The sequence below is a fragment of the Leptosomus discolor genome, chromosome 2 (assembly GCF_034619465.1).
Source record: "Leptosomus discolor isolate bLepDis1 chromosome 2, bLepDis1.hap2, whole genome shotgun sequence".
NCBI lineage: Eukaryota > Metazoa > Chordata > Aves > Leptosomiformes > Leptosomidae > Leptosomus > Leptosomus discolor.
In genome coordinates, this window is record NC_141392.1 from 103,358,070 (window position 1) to 103,378,412 (window position 20,343).

Sequence of the window (20,343 nt, forward strand, 5' to 3'; positions counted from 1 at the left end):
TTGGAGTTAGCCAGGGGTCTACTTTAACTTGTTCCAGACATCTGTTAAGAGTAGTCACTATTTGTCAAATGTTTATAATTTTCCAAGGCTATCTGAGATTTGGCATGATGCTTACTCTTCTGTTGAGGGTGTGTTATTTGCAAGAAATGTAAAAAGCTGCAGAAATTTGGCTACAGTTGAAGAACTTGAAGGAGTACAGTTCATATCTTTTATACAGAGTGATTTGGTAGCTGAATATTTCTTCAAGAGAAGCATTTTCATGCCTAGATGGGCCATGTGTCTACATCCTTGTCAGTCCAGGATGAAGCTCAGGCTGCCAGTGTGCCACAAGCAGTATCTGTGTATCTGAACTTCTAGACTCCAGGATGTCTTCTAATCCTGTTTGCCATAGTGTGTTATGGCATATGATAACACATTAATGCGTTATGGTATATGATGCTATTCGACCTTCCTGAAGGTCACCAGATTACGGGAGAATCTGTTGTGAGCTGAGCATGAGGTAAGTTTAGGGACAAGCGCTGCTTTTGAACTTACTTGAAATGCGTTTTAGGTGCAATTTCTGGTGCTGTCATAGGAACTGAAAGCTCAGAGACACTTCGTACTAAAGAGGCTGGAATGATGACTAGGCCTACAGGCTGGACAGAAGATCAGGAAAGTAGAGGATGCAATTCTGTTCAAGATTAAGACTAAATTTAAACATCTGTGTGTGAGCTAAAGGTTTTATTAATTTGCTTAAACATAGAAGTCTAGTGTCATTTGGGTTGGCCTGAGGTATTTTACCTGTCCTGCATCTACCAGAAAGGCACAAGGTCCTATATTGTATCCGCTAGACTGGCACGATGTCTTGGAGGCCTAAGAATGTATCAGGTAGCTCTAGGCAATGGTAAAAGGAAACAAGTCAAGCTCCCTCTGCCTAAACTCTGTTGTAGTTAATCTCTGGGAAGCTATTCTGCTGAGTAGCCAGTAGGTAGGTGTCTTTTTTAAAAGGCATTGAAATTTTGGCATCTTATTCTGGAGCTCACGTAGTTTGAGTGTGTGAGGGTACAGACAATATTGGGTGTCTGCTTGTTAGGCTGGAGAAGTTGGGGCCATAAACTTTAGGACTCCCTATATCACTTTTCTCCAGAATTTAAGATCTCATGATTCCTCAGCTGTCAGGAATTACATGCAAATTTACCCCTTATCTTTCTACTGCTTATCAATACAGACAACAGTAACCTGCTACTACTACTATCACTATTGTTCAACCAAATAGCAGAGGTCTGTATGATGAAAATATGAAGTTCCAGCATTTCAGAATTCTTAAAAAAAGTGTGATTTTTTTCTTATTTCTCTCCTTTTTTTTAGAATAGTCTATTTTTTGTGGTTTTCTTGTATATTTCTATTTTTTACATTTTATGTTCACATTTTAATACCAATGGCAGAGAAAGTCTTGCCAATTTGTGATTATAATTTTGAAAACTATTATCTAAACATAATGAGGTGTGTGAAGGGTTCTGTATAATAGAGACAGTGATTGTTTAAATGGTTTAAGGAAAAAGTCCCCAGTTTTAAGAGCAGAATGGAGTAAGTCACAGAAAGTGGGACGAAAAACATACAGGTGTGTGCAGGAATTGACATGAGGTCCAAGGACTTGATTGTGGATAACCAGGGCACAAAAAGTCCCAGAAAGTAATAAAATCCAAACAAAAAATAGACAGACTGAAGAAAATCATAAAATACTTTAGACACTTTGTCTATCTTTGTTATTTTATCACTATGTGCAAGAAATAGCCATGCAATTTTAGCAATGCAGCATGTGCTCAAATAGATTTTTTTCTTTAACTTCAGCAATCTCTATGGCTGTGGATATGTAGATTTCAGTTAGCAGTAGGGAAAAAAAGATTTGGGAGGTAGGGAGTGAGTTTAATCTTTGATAGAAATTTCTTATTGATATAGGATTCCTCAGTTTTAATTTGTCACTTTTACAACTCTGACACATCTATTCCAGCTTGTATGTCTGCATATATTTTTCCATAAACTCTGAAATGGAAAATATGTTTCTAAATTTATTAAGTATCTATTATCAAAATATATGCATTCCCTTTGAAAATTAATTAAAAATGCGTATGTGGTCCAGCTCATGGATTTCATTATAGGATGTTTCCAAATAAAAATGCCTTTCATTAAGTCTGAAATTTCTGTAAAAGCAGTCCTGCAGGGTTACATTTGTAATTAATAACATTACTGTGTCAGAATTAATGTTTGAAATCAAATTTGATTGTATTGTCAAAAAAGAGGAGTTCTTTTTTGTATACTTTAATATAACAATATCAATCTTAACATGAAAACATCTCTAATATGGGTTAATCTGGTAGGGTCAGAAGATATTTTTCATTTCCAGTCTTACCAAGTGCAGATGCATGTAATAATGTCCCAGACTACATATAAAGAATTTGATGCCTATCTAGGAAGTTAGAACTTATTGTTATTGATTTTGTTTCATTTGTGAAGGAAAAAGGGAAACATGTCATGCTATAATCAGAATATTTATAAGCAGAGAAAATAGCAATTCTTATACAATAGCAGTAGATAGCTGCTGAGAGGAAATAGCACAGGCCCTAGTAATGATCCTGGTAACCACATATGCCATCTTAGCTGCTGCTTAGCTCATGTCTGGTTCCCCGTGCTGGGGGAAAGTATGAAAAGAAGGCTCAGGCTCAAGGATTGAATAGGTGGTAAGAGAAAATAAGAGAAAAGCATGGCAAGAAAAGAAGTTAGAATAAAAAAATGAAAGCAAGTTGTCAGAGTCAATATGGATCAGGAGTGCTTGGTTGCAGATACCTGGAGACTGAGACATAGTGGCAGCGAGAGTGTAACAGAGTGGCTATGTTCATCTGAGAGGAATGAACAAATACCCATCTTTGTCCCACCTGCTCTTCATATAAAGGACTCTGCCTTTGACTTTGTTCTTCCTGATTTTCTCCCACTCATTCATAAAAGAGTTAAAAATAATTTTAAAGAGTCTTGAAGAATGTTTAGCTGTTCTTCACCTTTTCAGTTACTCCCTTGTAGGTTTGTAAAAGAAAACTGGAGGTACCAATTTTTTTTGTCTGAAAAATTTGGTGGCCTTCTGCAATGGCGTTACAGTGTTGGTGGATAAGGGAAGAGCAACTGATGTCATCTACCAGGACTTTTGCAAAGCATTCAACACTGTTCTGCACGATATCCTTGTATCTAAATTGGACAGACATGGATTTGATGGATGAACCAGTCGGTGGATCAGGAATTGGTTGGATGGTCACACTCAAAGAGTTGTGGTCAATGGCTCGATGTCCGAGTGGAGACCAGTGACAAGTGGCATTTCTCAAGGGTCGGTATTGGGACGGATGCTGTTTAACATCTTTGTCGGGGACATGGATAATGGGATTTGGTGCACCGTCAGCAAGTTTGCTGGTGACACCAACCTGTATGGTGCGATCAACACACTGGAGGGAAGGGAGGCCATCCAGAGGGACCTTGACCGGTTTGAAAGGTAGTCCCTTGCAAACCTCACAAAGTTCAGCAAGGCCAAGTGCAAGATCCTGCACCTGGGTCAAGGCAATCCCAAGCACAGATACAGGCTGGGCGATGAGTGGATTGAGAGCAGCCCTGCAGAGAAGGACTTGGGGGTGCTGGTGGATGAAAAAGTGACTATGAGCCAGCGATGTGCGCACTCACAGCCCAGAAGGCCAGTCTTATCCTGGGCTGCATCAAAACAAGTGTGGACGGCAGGTCGAGGGAGGTGGTTCTTCCCCTCCACTCTCATGAGACCCCACCTGGAGTACTGCATCCATCTCTGGGGCCCGCAGCACAAGAAAGACATGGAGCTGTTGGAGCAAGTCCAGAGAAGGGCCACAAAGATGATCAGGGGGCTGGAGCACCTCCGTATGAAGACAGGCTGAGAGTTGGGGTTGTTTAGCCTGGAGATAAGAAGGCTCCAGAGGTACCTTATAGTGGCCTTCCAGTACTTAAAGGAAAGATAGGGAGGGACTCTTTATCAAGGAGTGTAATGATAAGACATTATCATTGATAAGGGGTAATGGTTTTAAATGGAACGATGGCAGATTTCAGTTAGATATTAGGAAGAAATTGTTTACTTTGAGGGTGGTGAGACACTGGAACAGGTTGCCCAGTTAAGCTATGGCTGCCCCCTCTCTGGAAGTGTTCAAGACCAGGCTGGATGGGGCTTTGAGCAACCTGGTCTAGTGGAGGGTGTCCTTGCCATGGCAGGGGGGTTGGAACTGGGTGATCTTTGAAGTCTTTTCCAATCTGAACTGTTCTATGATTATATGATTCTACTTTAAGTAAGAAGTTCTCTTGTCTGGACTGTGGGTACTTGGAAAGGCTCAAAACCTGTCATGGAGCCATGATAAAAATATAGCTGATGCCAACATTTCCCACTTAATATCCTGATTCCAAGTACCATTACATTGATACCTCTCTGCTGGCTGAAGTGGATAGAACCACATTGTGGAGCACATTGCTGTGCTGAACAAAGGTTATTGAGGACCATAACTGGGTTCCATGCTTGCTCTGGGGTAGAAGATTAATTAATTTCTTTTAGGGAACTGGCTTGAAAATATCCATTTACAGTTTGAGCAAGAGCCATGAATCTGGGACCATCACACTTCTTCATAAAATTTGCTGTTCTGTGGTTTTGAGCATAGAATTAAACTTGGTCCTTTTACCTTTTTGATAAACTTTATTACATAAAAATGTCCCTCTTAGCGGCCAGTCTTAAAATAAAATTGTGACTTAAGTAGCACAGTTGAGGATTTCCAAATCCCAGTTTCCTCTCACAACATACTCTAAACCTATGATTGTATTTCAAAATATAAAACAGTAAGAGAAGTATAGGACTTTAGACTAAAAAAACAGAATTTTGAGGGGAAACCTGGTAACAATCTTCTAATATGTTAAATGTAGCTCCAAAGAGGAATTAAATAATTATGTATGTCCTTTCTAGATAGAGCAATTATAGCTAAGTTTACTTCAATGGGATCTTAAGTTAGACTTTTCTTTATTTTTTTCTTCTTTTCTCGGAGGGGCTAGTGAAACACTGAAATAGATTGCCTGTGAAGAATATGGAATTTTCATCATTGGAGGTCTTTCAAGAACAAAATAGATGAACATTGATCAAGTATTATTTTGACTAGTGATAGAAGAATAGACTAGATGACCAATCATAACCATTTTTGACACCCACAGCCCTAGACCTCACAGCCCTGTTTTTGGTTTCTTTGTTACTTCTGTATGTATGCAAGTGTGAGAATTAGGGTTTCTGTGGAGTGTCTCTTCCTGATGTTTCTGATTGGATATCATAGACATAAGCTACTCAGCATGTTTTTTGTTATGAATCCCACTTTTAGGGACTTCTCTATTGCTACCTTTAATTTTGATGCTTTTCTCAGCACTATGTTCAATGCCAGAGGCAAGTCATTAAATGATAAATGCTAATACATTAAATTTAGGGATTTTCTAGTGTGAGCAAATAAACTCAATGTCTGACTGTAATGCAGTCTCCAGCTTCTGTTCTGTATGCAGTGAATTTGCATGCTTTAAATATGAATAATACGTTAGTATCTTAAAGGTGTATAGGTGTAGAGGTGTTTTAAAGGATTGCCATAAACTTTAAATTTACTGGTTTTGATAAGAAATAAATTCCAGTAACACATGTGGAACGTTAAAGAGCAACTAAAACTGCATCTCAGTTTCTAGGCAGTAAAAGGCTTTTCCACTTGCATTAACTACCTGTTCTTTGGAAGAAGTATATTTTTCTGCTGTGCAAGATAATAGAGACAATTAAGGTTGAGTTATGTATTTTTTACAATCTGAATGCACGTCTCCCAGCTGAAACCTGGCAGTCTCATCTAATCATTCACCTAAGAAGCATGTTGACAGTTCCTCAAGTCAGAAGATTTCTTGATAACATTATCTTTTTACAATTATACGGGAAGCTTGGAGTTTCAAAATACTTGGATGTGGGATAGTAGTGACATCGTTTCCACTGTCCAAAGATGATATGCCATTTCAGTCAGTTTACTTCAGGTAACTTTAGTTCAAACGTCGAAGTACTTGCTATTTTAGTGAAACTGACTGTGGTAGTGTTTTGTTTGGGCGCTAGTGTTCTAAAAGCTTGTAGCAGCTGCAAGAAATTAGTAGCAGCAGGAATATTTTGTTCAAATCCCAGTTTCTGGGGGAGAAGAAAACAGCAATAAACAGATATGACATGACATGTCATGAACAGTACCAGAATGCCAAAACTGCTGTTTTGATTAGTAGCTAAACCAGCAGTGAGAATAACCTCACAATGTAGTAGTACAACATTCAGCAGCAGCTGAGGAAAGAAGAGAGACAGTAGAGGACTGAGGTACAACACTAAGAATAGAAGTAGTGAAGTGTGACAAGTAAGCGTAGATTTTGAGGTGCTTTAGTACACTGGACATTGCATCAGACCTGACATAACTGATAGGCCCACCTGGGTGTGACCTGGTCATTGTACATCTTTTATTCTTTACACTAAACTGCACATAAGAGCTACTCAGTCTTGCATTTTCCAGTAGTTTATAGAAAGGGTATTGCTAGAGGTGAAGAACAAATGCTAACAGAAGTGTGTGCTTCTAACAGGTCAAACAGACCTAAGTTTTCATTTGTTTTCAAGTGGCATTATAAATTCTTCTTGCTCCATAGAAACCACTAAGTTATTTGAAGTTAATTCATGTTTGAAGTATTTAGAGGGAACTAGAATAAGGTCCACCTGTATGTACAGATGTACACATGTATGGAGGGGTGGATAGACAGATAGTTCTGAATTCTGGGTTTATACAATTAAATGTATACATGCTTACCACAGAGATTGTTGTTCTGATATCAGAAAGGAGACCTGAAAAAGTTGACAAGAAGTTAAATCTTAACCCAATTACATTCTACATCAAGCATTCAGACACATTGCCGCAAGGCAGAAGAGAACCAAGAGGCTTTTTAGGACAGGGAGAGACATAGTGCAAGGCTGTGGAGACAATGAAACATTTTACAGAAAGCACGACTGGAAATGGAGAATGCACAGGCATTTTTATAATGTGGTAAAACAGAGTGACAGTTTACTTTATGTCAATTCAGCATTTTGCAAATGTAAAATTCTGCTTACATGACAGAGGGTCGTGGTTGGTTCTACTCGTAGGGAAAGGATTAAAATGGTTATTAGGGATGTAGATAAAGCATTTAACCAGATGCAGCTCTGCTGCCTGTTTTGAATACACCAGAGCCCTGAAAAACTATTGCTCCTGCTGTGGTCACCTTGTGGGGTATGACTCCTAATAGAAAGACCTGCTCCCAGAAGCAGCAGAACTTGCTTTTTTCCTTCCCCTTCTCCACTTTCTCTAACACTATTAAGAGCAGTAAGCATGGGTCTCCCAAACCCCTTCTTTATCACCTCTCTCTCCCTTCTCTGAACCACTACTACTCCTTCTAGCAACAGGAGACTCAGCCCTTATCCGCTGAGGGAGAAATACTCAATTTTGATAGGACAAGAGCAGCACTGGTTAGGGGGCAAAAAGTGCCAAGAAGTTGTGTTACAAAGGAAGCAGCTTACTTTTGAACATTCCTACAGTTCTACTTCTATTAGCAATTTTGACAAATTCCAGATGGAAGCAAACAACTGAAATGAACTCACCGTTCATCATTTTATAATGCTTACCTCTCCTCATTATACTCATATGCCAAGTACTGTGTTGCATTTAATTTAAATGCATCAAAAGTGACAACTTGAGAATGCTGAGAACAAATTTGCAAGTTGTGTTTATGGTACCATAACAATATGTTGTGAAATTAATAATTTACATCAAATTGGGTAAATGATAATAAAAAATAGGTATGTTTTTTAAAAAATACTATTTTCACCTCTGTTTAACAGATTTCAGATGAAGGCTGTCATTTCTTCTTTTGAAATATATTGACTTTACTAAAAATAAAAATTCACAGTGTCAAGTGGAAAGGAACAAATACCCAAAGGACTTTTTAACTGTTAAAATGTTGAATTACTTCTTACAATTGACTGCATATAAGGAAAAGACATTTTCATTTGCAAAATTCCACTTTTTATTGGTAAATATTTAGAAATGAATGTCTCAAACGTGTTTTATTTAGTGTATTTTTCGAAGACCAGTACACTAGATTCCAAACTCAAAGTAGCTAGCAATTCTGTACACACATATGTTGTTTTATGCGAACTGTTTAATTAGATTAATTTTAATAATGTGATGGATTCTCTGCTCCAAGTTATCAGTTTGCACAAAGTAATATCCCTTCAGAGAAAATAATACTATGACTTTCAGAAGTGCCATGGCATGAATATAAAATCCTTACCAGCATTACTGACTTATTGAAGCACCTAGAGTTAATCTCTGTGCATAAATGTTTTAAAACAAAGCATAGCATTAAAAAATATATTTAAAAAAGATACTGAAGAGTTGCCTTTCTTCTTTTCATTGTCAAAATCAAGGGAGCTGAGAAGTCAGATGGCAGGAGGCAATTCTGCCTTGGAGACTTTTCCTAAAAGTGACTGAAATAGATATTTTTGTAGTTATACTCTGCCCTAAAACTGTATTATGAGATACTGTTAAATGAATTGTACGGAGCTCTGATAAAAAAATTAAACAAATAAATAAGACAAAAAAACTAGATACTACTCAAACTTCACTAAATTGACAGCAAATTAAACTTTGTGAGTTTAATAGTGAGCAGAAAGAATAACTGCTCATCTGTAAGAGATTCTGAAGGAGCAAAAAGAAGTGAAAATAATTCAGTAAGTAATTTCCTTCATGGTATGGAAAATGATTAAGCTTAAATTGACATAGTATTTAGCATTCTGAAGTGAATTTGTCAAGTATGTAAAGTGTTTAAATATCTGAATATAATCCTTAACTTCATTGCAACTCTTCTCCATCTAGTCATATATTTAGGTGCTTTTTTCATCGGACAAAAAAATGTTAAATTGAATTATTGAATAACATTGTTTTATATATATAGAAGAAACAAATATGAAGTTTTGTTTATAGTAGTGCAGGAATGAAAGAAGCCCTGAGAGAATGGAAGCAGACTATTAGAAAGCATTTAAGAATTTTCTAGTTCATTGCTTCTTGGACCAAATCACTTTGGACACTTTCTTGATTTTTTTTCCCTAGCAAATAACTATTGCCCTTAGCCTATGTTGAACTTTCTGTCTCTACAGTGATTGGCTTCAACAAAAACATAATTTATAAAATGTTTCTCATTGCACTTCAGTGTTTATCAATGTTTTAAAAACTATTACATTTATTAGAATGTTGTAAATACAATGGAAAATTAATTACAGTTTTTATGAATGGGATATGTCAAAATTACTGATCTGTGTTTCTTATTTCAGTGGTGGGACAATATTTCAAAAAAATACGTGAGAAAGTGCCAATTCCTTATCTTTTTCTTTCCTTTCTTTTCAGCTGTATCTTGTGGTATTCCTGACTCCCCTGGGAATGGTTCAGTTATAGGTAATGAATTCACTTTGGGCAGTAGATTGATATATGAATGTAATGAGGGCTTCCATCTAGAATCTAGTCAGCAAGCAACAGCAGTGTGTCAAGAAGATGGATTGTGGAGCAACAAAGGGAGGCCACCTGTTTGCAAATGTAAGTGAGCATGCATGCATTTCTCAAGCATATTTCACTTGAACTTTCTCAGGAAAATCTGCAGTGGTGGTGTTTAGGTTTTATGTATATATATGCCCTGAGCTGCCCATTCAGGAACGTATTATCATGTAGCATTTAGTAAAGTAGAAGAGGCCTATACATTTGTTTATTAAAAAACCCTTTAAGTATGTGACTTTGAATACCAGTTAGTACATAATCTTAAAATTATTATTTGTTATAATACTATACATAAATCTTTTGAGAGTTAATATAGGATCCTTAACTAATCAACAATATATGTATGTGCTTTACAAAAATTTGAATTTGAAAAGCACTTTAGATTTCAAATAAGTAAAATTCAACTTATATTTCAAAGAAGTAAAATTCAACTTATTTTTAAAGAAAGAATAAAATGGTGCAAATATAGGAATTATGATGTTATATGTGATTGTGAAATGATTTTAATTTATTTGAATTAATTCACAGCAAACAATTTTTAGAAAATATCACTGAAAGTTACTTCAAGGGATCTTTTAAGCATCCCTGACAGATCATCATTTAACCCAATCTTGAAGACGTTCCTGAGTATTCTGTTTCAGGAATTTACTTTTTTTTTTTTCCCCATTGCAACGTTTTTCCTAGTGTATATAACCTGAACCTGTTTTTCTGTAGTGTAAAGGCACTATTTCATTTTGTATCCACAGCGGACAAACAGAAGTTATTTTTTTCTTTTTTCATTCTTTTTAACATGTTTGAAAACTGTTGTTTTTTCAGTGTGGTGGGTTATCCTTGTCCAGTAGCCACAGCCTCACCCAGCTGCTCACTCACTCACCCTTTCCAACCAGACAGGGAGAAAAATAGGATGAAAAATCTTGTGGATTGAGATGAGGACAGAGAGATTACTTTTACAGGACTAGACTTGGGGAAAGTTTATTTAATGTAGTGACAATTAAAATAGGGTCAAATATGTTTCAGGAAAAAAAAAAATAAACAACACTTTCCTTACCCTATTCCCAGGGTCAACTTCACTCCTTTGCTCCTGACTCTTCTCCCCACCCCAAGCAGTGCTGGGGGATGAGGAATGGGAGTTGTGATCAGTTCATAAAAATCTCATCTCTGCTGCTCCTTCCTGCTTGCACTTTTCCTCTGTTCCAGCATGGGTTTTCTCCATGGACTGTTGTCCTTCAGGATAAATTTGCTTTAGTGTGGGCCCCCCCATTGGCTGCAGTTCATTCAGAAAATACCCACCTGCTCCAGCATGGGCTGCAGTGTGGATATCTGCTCTGGCATGGTCCTTTCCATGGGCTGCAGCAGAATACCAGCTCTGATGCCTGGTGCACCTCGTCCTCCTTCTCCTGTGACCCTGGTGTTCCCTCTGCTACTTCTTACTCTTTTTGTTTCCTCCCTCCTCTGCCTGTATAGAGTTTTACCCTTTCCAAAATTCACTTTCCCAGAGCTGCTACCAACTTGGCTGATTGGCTCAGCTGTGTCCTGCAGTGGGTCCTTTGTAACTGACAGTGTCCAGTGACCCATGCCTCTCCTCACACCTTGAGGCACCCACCAACACCTTGACTCTTGCACCCAATACACTCAGTCACCTCTTCTCTAGAGATAACTGGCTTGATGTGATACGTTCTCACTCTTTTTTTTTTTTTCTCTTCTTTTCCCTTTTCTAAAAATTTATTCAGTTTGAATAAAGAATCCCATTACTTCTAAAACCAGAAATGCTATATTAAAATGCTAGTGACCTACATGACAATATTAAAGTCAATATTTTCAAAATGGGTTGCTATTCAGAGGCAGGCATGCTTTACCTAAGATTTCTTACTTGCAAAGTGCAGAAAAGCTCAGATAATCTGCGTAACAACTATTTTTTGTAGTATTGCTGCTGTAAGGATAAATGTATTTAGTCTCCAGAGACAGAAACATCTCAGACTTGATGAGCAGCAAACACAGCACAGAAAGGTAAATGGTAAATAGATGAGTTTTGGTTTATCCCCAGGTCTATTAAAATGAAGGTTGAAATCACTGTAGTTTGTTTTGCAAAGTATCTCTGATAATATAATGCCTGAGGCAGATATTTGAAACTCTTTTCATTAAAAGCATTTACATCCAATTTGAACCATGAGAAATATGGTTCGTGCTGGTCATACAACAAGACACAGATGGCTCACGGATGTTAGGCTATTGAATTTAATTACATGAAATACCAATCAACAGATATCTATTAAGAAAGCTTAACTGAATGACAAAAAAGTAACTTGCTTCAGTTACTCTACATAGAGATCTCTAGTGCATGATGAAGGGAACCAGAGCTGTCTATCTCTGAAAGCCTTTGTCAGGCAATACTTTAAATCATGACAATTTTTAGAGACTGATCATATAGTAGTAACTTTACATGCAAATACAGAACACTGTGCAAAGTATGCAAAAGCTTTCTACCGAAACATGTAAATTAGTACGTTACTGTTGGTCAGAGCAGTGAGCGTGATTTACAGTTCTAAAAAATATCCCATCCAAAGGGTGTACATATATCCAAGAAATCTGAATAAATCGAATAACTTTGATCTCAAACTATAGATGAGCACAAGTGCTTGCATGATTCTTTCCTATACTGTATGCCATATAAACTGCCTCTTGTACCTTTTACCCCAACTAATATCATTTGGATAGTGCTCAAAAAGAAGGAAAGAATGTATAGGCATGATTACAAATTTAAGATTTTAAGTAGCAACTATGGTTAGCTGCAACCCACTGTTTTACCTATCATCAGCATTTTTGCACACCTGTAAAGTACTCTTGTGAAAAGTCTTAAGTTTCCATCTTTCTGAGATTAAAAAAAAAAAAAAGAACAATCTTTTGGGAATTTTTTGTCAATTTCACTTCATCAGTTAAGATTTGAATTTTCTCTGCTACTATAGAAATACAGATGCTGGTTCTTGCAGTGACAGGTTAAAAAGGGAAAAGAACACGAATGAAATTTCCTTCCTCTCCTTTGAATGATGCCATCTCTTGCTATTATTACAGAAAATTGCATCATTATAGCATGATTATTACATTCTGTTTGTGACTAATTAGTGAAAATTATTCTTCTTTAGTGCCTTACTTTCTTCAGAATATTTATCAAGTGCAGAGAAATAAGATCTTCCAAAGCAGAGATTGAAAGATGTTGTTGCTCCCTAAATTAAATTCAGAGCTGCACTTGGATATTTAAGTTATTTACTGAATAGAGAGATTCATGCTTGGAACAGTATCCATAACTATTTTGTAAAGAAACAAAGTCATTTAAAGGTGTTGGTGAAGGTCAATCGATTCGTCCGAGACCTTCCTTTTATTTTTATACTTTTTATTTATATTTTTAAATATTTTTCACCATGTGCTTGTTTTCCTATATGTATCTCTACTTCTCCTGTGAAATTCCTCTGATTTAGAAATCTAGATTTTTCAGTGTTCTAGCAGTGATTTTCTTTTTTGATATTGCACAGGGTTTTTTTGGTGTGGGTACAAAATTTCAAAACTGATAGACGTGAGAACAGTAGTATACATTTTTTCCTGAACATCCTTGTGTCTTGGACTATCTCTCTACGTTTCATGTGCTAAAGATCACAGATAGGAATAGTTATCTTTTTGGGAGTCACTAAATATATTTTCTTATTGTTTTTGATTTTGTGGACACTTTTCTTCATGAGATAGAAATACTGATCCAAATCTTGCATTTTCCCTCCAAGAAATTGAACTTCTTAGTTGATGCCGTTAAAGTTTGTTCATGCGTAGTTGTTTATATTTTCAGAAACTAAAATTCTGGAACAGTTTAGAAACAGTTGGTTTAGACCATTCTTAAGAACTGAAAGAACTAGAAAGTTCATAGTTGTGCCTCACAGCGTCAGTAGTAGAAAATGCATGATGTGATAAAAGGAAACTACTCAAAAGATTGGTATGAGACCTGAATCAATGAAGGTCATAATAAGCCTGTTCTGAGCAGAAGAGAACTTCTTTCTCTGCTTAGTATGTATATTTCAATGCCATTAGACAGTTTATGTTTCCTTATTCCAAAATTCAAAGGGACTCTTTATCAGTGAGTGCAGTGACAGGACAAGGGGTAAAGATTTCAAATGGAAAGAGAGTAGATTTAATTAGACATAAGGAAGAGATTTTTCACTGTGAAAGTGGTGAGACACTGGCACAGGTTGCCCAGAGAAGCCGTGGCTGCCCCCTCCCTGGCAGTGTTCAAGGCCAGGCTGGATGGGGCTTTGAGCAACCTGGTCTAGTGGGAGGTGTCCCTGCCCATGGCAGGGGGGTTGGAACTAGGTGATCTTGGAGGTCCCTTCCAACCCAAACTGCTACAATTCTGTGATTCTATGTTCATTAACAAGAATACTGCTGAAATAGGATAACTTGTTAGCCTCTGTTCTTACATGCTTTCCTTTTCATATAAGTAAGTGAACCTAAGAAATTGATTTTGTGTTTAATTAAGTTTTCCAACATTTTCATTGTCTGGGATGGTCCCTGTAACTGCATAACTTCATTGCTTTTTTCCATTACCCCTTTAATATACTTACTGGTTTATGATAATATTTATAATATCAAACATTTTAAAGAACAGCTAACGTTACTTTTGCATAATCTACATATTGCAGATTTCACTGTGAATATTTTTATAAGCTATCGTGTGCTGAGCTATAATGGTGATGGTCCAGACAGTGATTTTTATCTAGAAAATAATTGGAAAATAATTAGAAATTTTAGAAGCCTTTTTTATAATTTTCAATATGTTTGTACAATGTCTGGTTAGAAGTGGTTCTGGAATAAGGCATCCGTTGTATTATAAATGCAAAAAGGAATTTGTTAATATAAACAGGCAAAGATTCACCATCAGCTTATCATAGATATTATGCATTTGCTTGGGTGTTTATTAGCTAGGATATTCAGAACTCCATACCCAATTGTTCTCCTAACATTTTCTTTAATAAATACTAAGGCAAGTAAGTAATTTTTGGAGTATTTTGTATCATTTAGTATGTAACATGGAGTATTTATTAAGGGTTAGTACTTATTCAATGAACTGTAGTAGAGTCCAGATACCTTAGACTGATAACAGATTAACTTGACATAGCTGACTGAATTGACAACCTGATACTGAATGCCATGTGATCCTTTTGTTTATCTGTTTTGAGGTTTCGAAGCCTTTCCCGTTTAAACACGCGGAATGACAAGAAACGCTTAATTTTTTTGTCAGTGGTTGTTTTTCTTTTTTCTACTAGGTTACTGAAACTATCAACTTGCTTGAGTGATTCTATTTTGTTCTTAGGTCTTTGTTCCTAGATTCTGTAGTGTATGGGATCATTTGGTTCCTACTGTCTTCTTACTTTACTAATCCTTATTAATTTAAACCACACTAGTCACTCAAGCATAATACATGACTTGACCTTAATCTTGTTTTTTTAAAGATAATAGTGAATTTAGTTAAAAGGATATATTTGAAAAATATAGTTTTCTGTATTGCATTATAAGTTCACCATACAGTAAGACAGAAATGCGCTTTCCCTTTCCTTGTGATTCTTAAGTACCTGATGAAGAATGGCAACCAAGTGTCAGATGCCATTACACTTGCAAATAAGAGTAAGTTCCTGTAATTGAGATATTTTTCCATCATATAGATTGTACTTGTCTTTTTTCCCTTGAAACTGTAATTACATTCAGAGTCACAATACACAAGATACTCCTGGAATAGCATGAGATTTTTTTTTTTTTTTGCTTACGTAACAATAAGACAAGCAAAGGCTTGTAGACAGAAGAACAACTCAGCAAAAGGGAAAAGTCAGTCTTCTGGTATTCAGATTCTAGTAAAATATTGATAGTGCATTGTGTTTGTTGACCGGAAGAGCAAGTAAAAAGAATAATGAAATTACAAAGAATTAATCATTATGAAGAGTTAAAACTAAAAGCTGAGCGTATTACTGCACAAATCAGATTTTAGTTGTAGTTGCAAAGATCTTGTTAAATTTCTTTAGTCACTGACACTCTTCATGTGGTGAACGTTTTGCTTATGTCTTGAGTAGCAAACATATCTGGGCTTATAGAACAACTCATTTTTTTGTCTTTTTTATGGTAGATATATCTCATTGTGAATTCCCTGCTTTTGAATCTATTCAGAATTATCAATATATGGAGATTGTAATGTCATTAAAATGGATAATCTTAATCACAATTTCAAATGATAATTATGTTTTCTGACCTATGCTTTATGTAAAGCAGTATTATTCATACATTTCTGTATTAAGAATACCTGGAGAAAAAAAAAAAAAAAAAAGAGTATCTTTGCATTTGCAAGAAGTTGACATCATCCCTTAATAGAGTTTCTACTATGTAAGTGACAATTTAAATAGTGACCAGCCCATAATTTGCAGGAGAGAGACCATGAAGGAGAAAATTGATCCACTCACTCATAAACCATGTGCTCAAAATCAAGCATCTGTTAGCAGTCTTTTTTTATTTCTTGAAGGATGGGGAAAATAATAGGTCAAAATCAGTCCCTGTAAAATTAAAATTTTTCAAGCAACAGTTTTAGTTGGTTACATCAACACAGTCTAGAATTATATGCTATACTCAGTAATATCTTCAGTTAGAAATAGTACAGTCATGTATCACAATCTGATAGTTGTTTGTAAAGTGTGTTTCCAACAAGATCCTAAGTACATTTATAGGTAAAGAAAGAATAAATTACATACTAACTTCAGCATGAAGAGGAAACATCTATGTGGCTTATTTACATATTCTGAAATAGCTGAGCCTCTTATCTCTAATTGTCTTAAGATATTCCATATGGTTTAAGAGTAAAATTTTTGCTATTAGACTAAATAAGAAGCTTTCTTCATCTTTGAAAGAACCAATAAAACTATTGCTTGAAAGAAAAAGTGATAAAATGTTAAGAGGGTATTAATTACCTATTTAGAGTATTTTTTGTGTTCTGCCAGACCTATATGATTTTCACTCCAAGGTGTAAAGTGCTTTAATATGCTTATTGTGTTTAACAACAAATAACAAAAAACCTGTTTCTTGGTTAATAATTTATAGTACTTGAGTAGCTATGAAACACAGTTTCATATCAGTGTCAAATTAAATTGAATTAGGAAGCGGAAAGTCCTCCTTTAACCTGGGAAACTGTTCTAACTAGTCAGAATATTGTGTTAAAGGCCAAAGTGAAGAACTGTTAAGTTTCAAAGTGATTGTACACTGGCGATCCTTCCTAAGATATACTTTAAAAAATCTAAGAAAACATTCTACAATTTCAACTCAATGTAACCCTATAATCTGTCATTTGGAAGTTCTTCAGATGATTTCCCCTGCATAAATTCTTACACATCTTTACAGATATGCCGTGGTGACAGCTCTTTGTTTTCTAGATGCCAGAATTTACCATGGGTAAGACAACTATTGGAAAAGATAGATGTATAATCCCAGCATTGTGAAGAGTATTCTGAAAAGTGGTGGAAATCTAAATTTTTACAGGATTTTTTTTTTCTATTACTTTCCTTTGTTACAGTGATTGCCTGAACTTGTCTCTTTCATCACATCATCATATTCATGATGAAATCACTTTATACCTCTCAGACATTGTAAAATGTACAGTATATGTAATTATTTTTTTGTCAGCTGTATTAGTCCTTTCCCTGGTAGAATGGTGTAATTTTATTACAGTATAAATTAGAATCAGACTCTTCTTTTTATTTCTTCAGTATAGTTTGGGTTTTTTACACACTTCCTCCTAATGCTTTTGTCTTACACTGAGCATTGCAGTTCACTTGAGTATATTGTACAAAAGATCAGAGATAATGTTTCCTAAGTATACCAAATATTGAAAAAATTTATCATCTTTTTTTTTTTAGCAACATAAAAGGAAAACAAAAGAAGAGGAACTAAATTTATGTTGCATGGGTTTTTGTTTGTTTTTCCTCAGAAAGCATAGCTTTTCTCAAGTGTTGCTGGGGTAGTTTTTTTCTAAAGTATTCTTTGGGATATAAACAGTCACAAATTCATTCAGACTTTTTCTATAGCAGGGAAATTCTGAAGAACATGATATAAGATACCAAATACAGCTATTTTTAAATAAAGTAACTATAACTCTTTTCATAAAACTTGTCTAACCTTTACAGAGACACAGGCACATTAAGACAGAATTTCTGTCAATATCGTAAATATTGTGAATATTCTGTGTACTTTATCTTGAATTGTAGAGCATCAAATTGAAACTGCAAATATTTTAAAATGCTATATATGGTTGGCAGCTATATTAAGCCTTATGAAAAACATAAATTACACTTCTTGTTTACTGGCAGTAACTGCAGTCTTTTACAAAATCTGAAATACTAAAAGCAGCAGAACTGAAAGCACTCTAAAAATGTCTCTAAATGTTATCTTTGTTTTTTCAAATCAAGTGTTCTAAACTGAAATGAATAATTTTCTTGAATATCCACGGTACACCATTTTATAGTAATTAGTATTTGAATGTGTGTTAACAGCTTTTATGGCAACCTTTTATAGGAACTTTTTACAGCTTTTCTAAAGTGAATAGCATGGATAGAAAAATAAAGCACTGGTTGAGCTTTTGCAAAAATTACATAGCATTATTTGCTTTCCCTTTTGTATCCACTGTAGTCTGTGATGTCTGTCGTCTCTGAAATTTTTAAATAAATCACATTAGAGAGTGTAACTGTATGTCATTGTTCCACTGCATCTCGTTAATTGAAAATGTACTACAATTTGTAATACCCATTGTAAGATGTTAGTTATTTTTCCTGGAACTTGTATTTCAAAAATGCTTATGGTATGCTCAATTTTACATTGCAAAACTTCTGACATTAAGGTAAAACATATATCCGTGAAGAAACTTAGGGGCAGAACGCTAATATTTAAGTGTCCTTTCTTCACAGCTGTAACTTGCCCCAGCATAGAGACTCTGCTCTCAGAACATGTTGTTTGGAGACTGATTTCTGGGTCACTGAATGAGTATGGAGCTCAAGTCATGCTCAGCTGCAGTTCTGGATATTATTTATTGGGTCGAAGACTCATACAGTGCAGGACTAATGGAACCTGGAGTGTAGGCAATGAAAGGCCAAGTTGTAAGGGTAAGGAACATACTTGTTCACAGAATATCCTAGGCTTTTTAATACATATATTTTGTTTTATAAATAGTTAAAAGATTTTTAAAAAATATATTGCTATCAATCTCCTATAAGTATGCAAATATAACATTTTCATTAACTTGTTGCAATTAATTGATTCAAACTCTTCATGTGTTAAGTACAATATATTTCATACAAGTGTCAATGAAGTAGCATCAGAAGATCAATCTGGATGATGATCTGACTATGGATTATTCAACAAGATAGCACATAAGTGTTTAGAGAATACTGGGTGATAATGTTATTATATTAGAAGATTCCAGATTGAGGCTAGATTAGAAGATGGTATTGATTCGACCTCTTGGCTGAAGCATGAAACGTGTGCTGTTATCCAAAAGCAAACTATTAGGTATATGCAGCAACATGAGATGTTGCTGATTGAAAATACGTTATTAGTTTATTTATAAGACAGGTACATTATTTTGCCCTCTGATAGAGGACTGAATAGGATTTAATTATGACAAACTTCCTTTCCCAAGAGATGTTCACTAATAGTTCCACTGGATATAGATCATTAAGATCCAGAAATATACTGCAGAGTATTTTGAGGAGTTTACAGTTTATTTTCTGTCAGTCACATGCTAACGGTAGGTTATATAAATATAGGTTCTAGCTGTTTATATTTCTGAAGCAGCAGGAAAGCTAATGGAAACAATGATGATGAGGCATTTAGATCATATTTATCAATACCTACATGTGAATAGTATCTCTAAAAGAATTGTGAAACAGCAAATTAATGGTGTACCCAATTAAGAGAGACACAGCTAGTAAATTTATTTTATTTGTTTAAGAATATGAACAGCTACCTAACACATCATGAGGTGGCTCATTATTAATGTAGTTTAGTTATTTTTAACTGGAATAACTGTAATTTAAAACAATAAAACATTTGTAATATGTTTGGAACAATTAATTCTATTGCATTTTAGGAAGATAATGTAATTTTTTAGCGTACGCATAAGTAATATTCAGAATTAGCATTAGAAATTACAATGTTAAACCGCTCCACAAATTACATTAGTGTGACTTGCCTGTAATCAAAATGAGTCTTATCGACCTCTAGAAACCTTACATACATAAGTAACTTTGATTACATATATTCTGATTATGATTAACTGCACAGTGGTATGTACTTGATTTTAGCCAACTTCTACCCAATTCCATGTTGTTTTTTATAGTGAACCTTTTAAAATATAGAAGAATTTGGCCTTGAGGTTTCAGACAGTTGTGATTTATGTGCTTTTGAAAGTAAACCCATGATTTATGCTAACATATAATAAAATGCAATTGAAGCTCTTGAAGGCATTGGTCTGCGTCTTAAATTACAATATTATTGGTATATTTTTCTAGAAACAAAACACAAGATAGAATGGTCTTAATTAAATTAGAGTTGAATAGATTCTTAAAAGGTAATTTTTCATGTGGTGCCTGTAATAGCTGTGGGTTGCAGCTGATGCTACAGAAGGTTTCTGTGATAA

The 20,343-nt window shown here is 35.3% G+C and overlaps 1 protein-coding gene across 1 annotated transcript in view; it reads left to right on the forward strand.

The window, feature by feature from the left end:
- CSMD1 (CUB and Sushi multiple domains 1) overlaps nt 1-20,343 on the forward strand; it is a 1,224,748-nt gene that overhangs the window by 1,132,207 nt on the left and 72,198 nt on the right. Inside the window, exons 50-51 of the mRNA XM_086461528.1 lie at nt 9,498-9,683; nt 18,614-18,808. Of these exons, the coding sequence (XP_086317654.1) occupies nt 9,498-9,683; nt 18,614-18,808 (381 nt within the window). The remainder of the gene's footprint in view (nt 1-9,497; nt 9,684-18,613; nt 18,809-20,343) is intronic.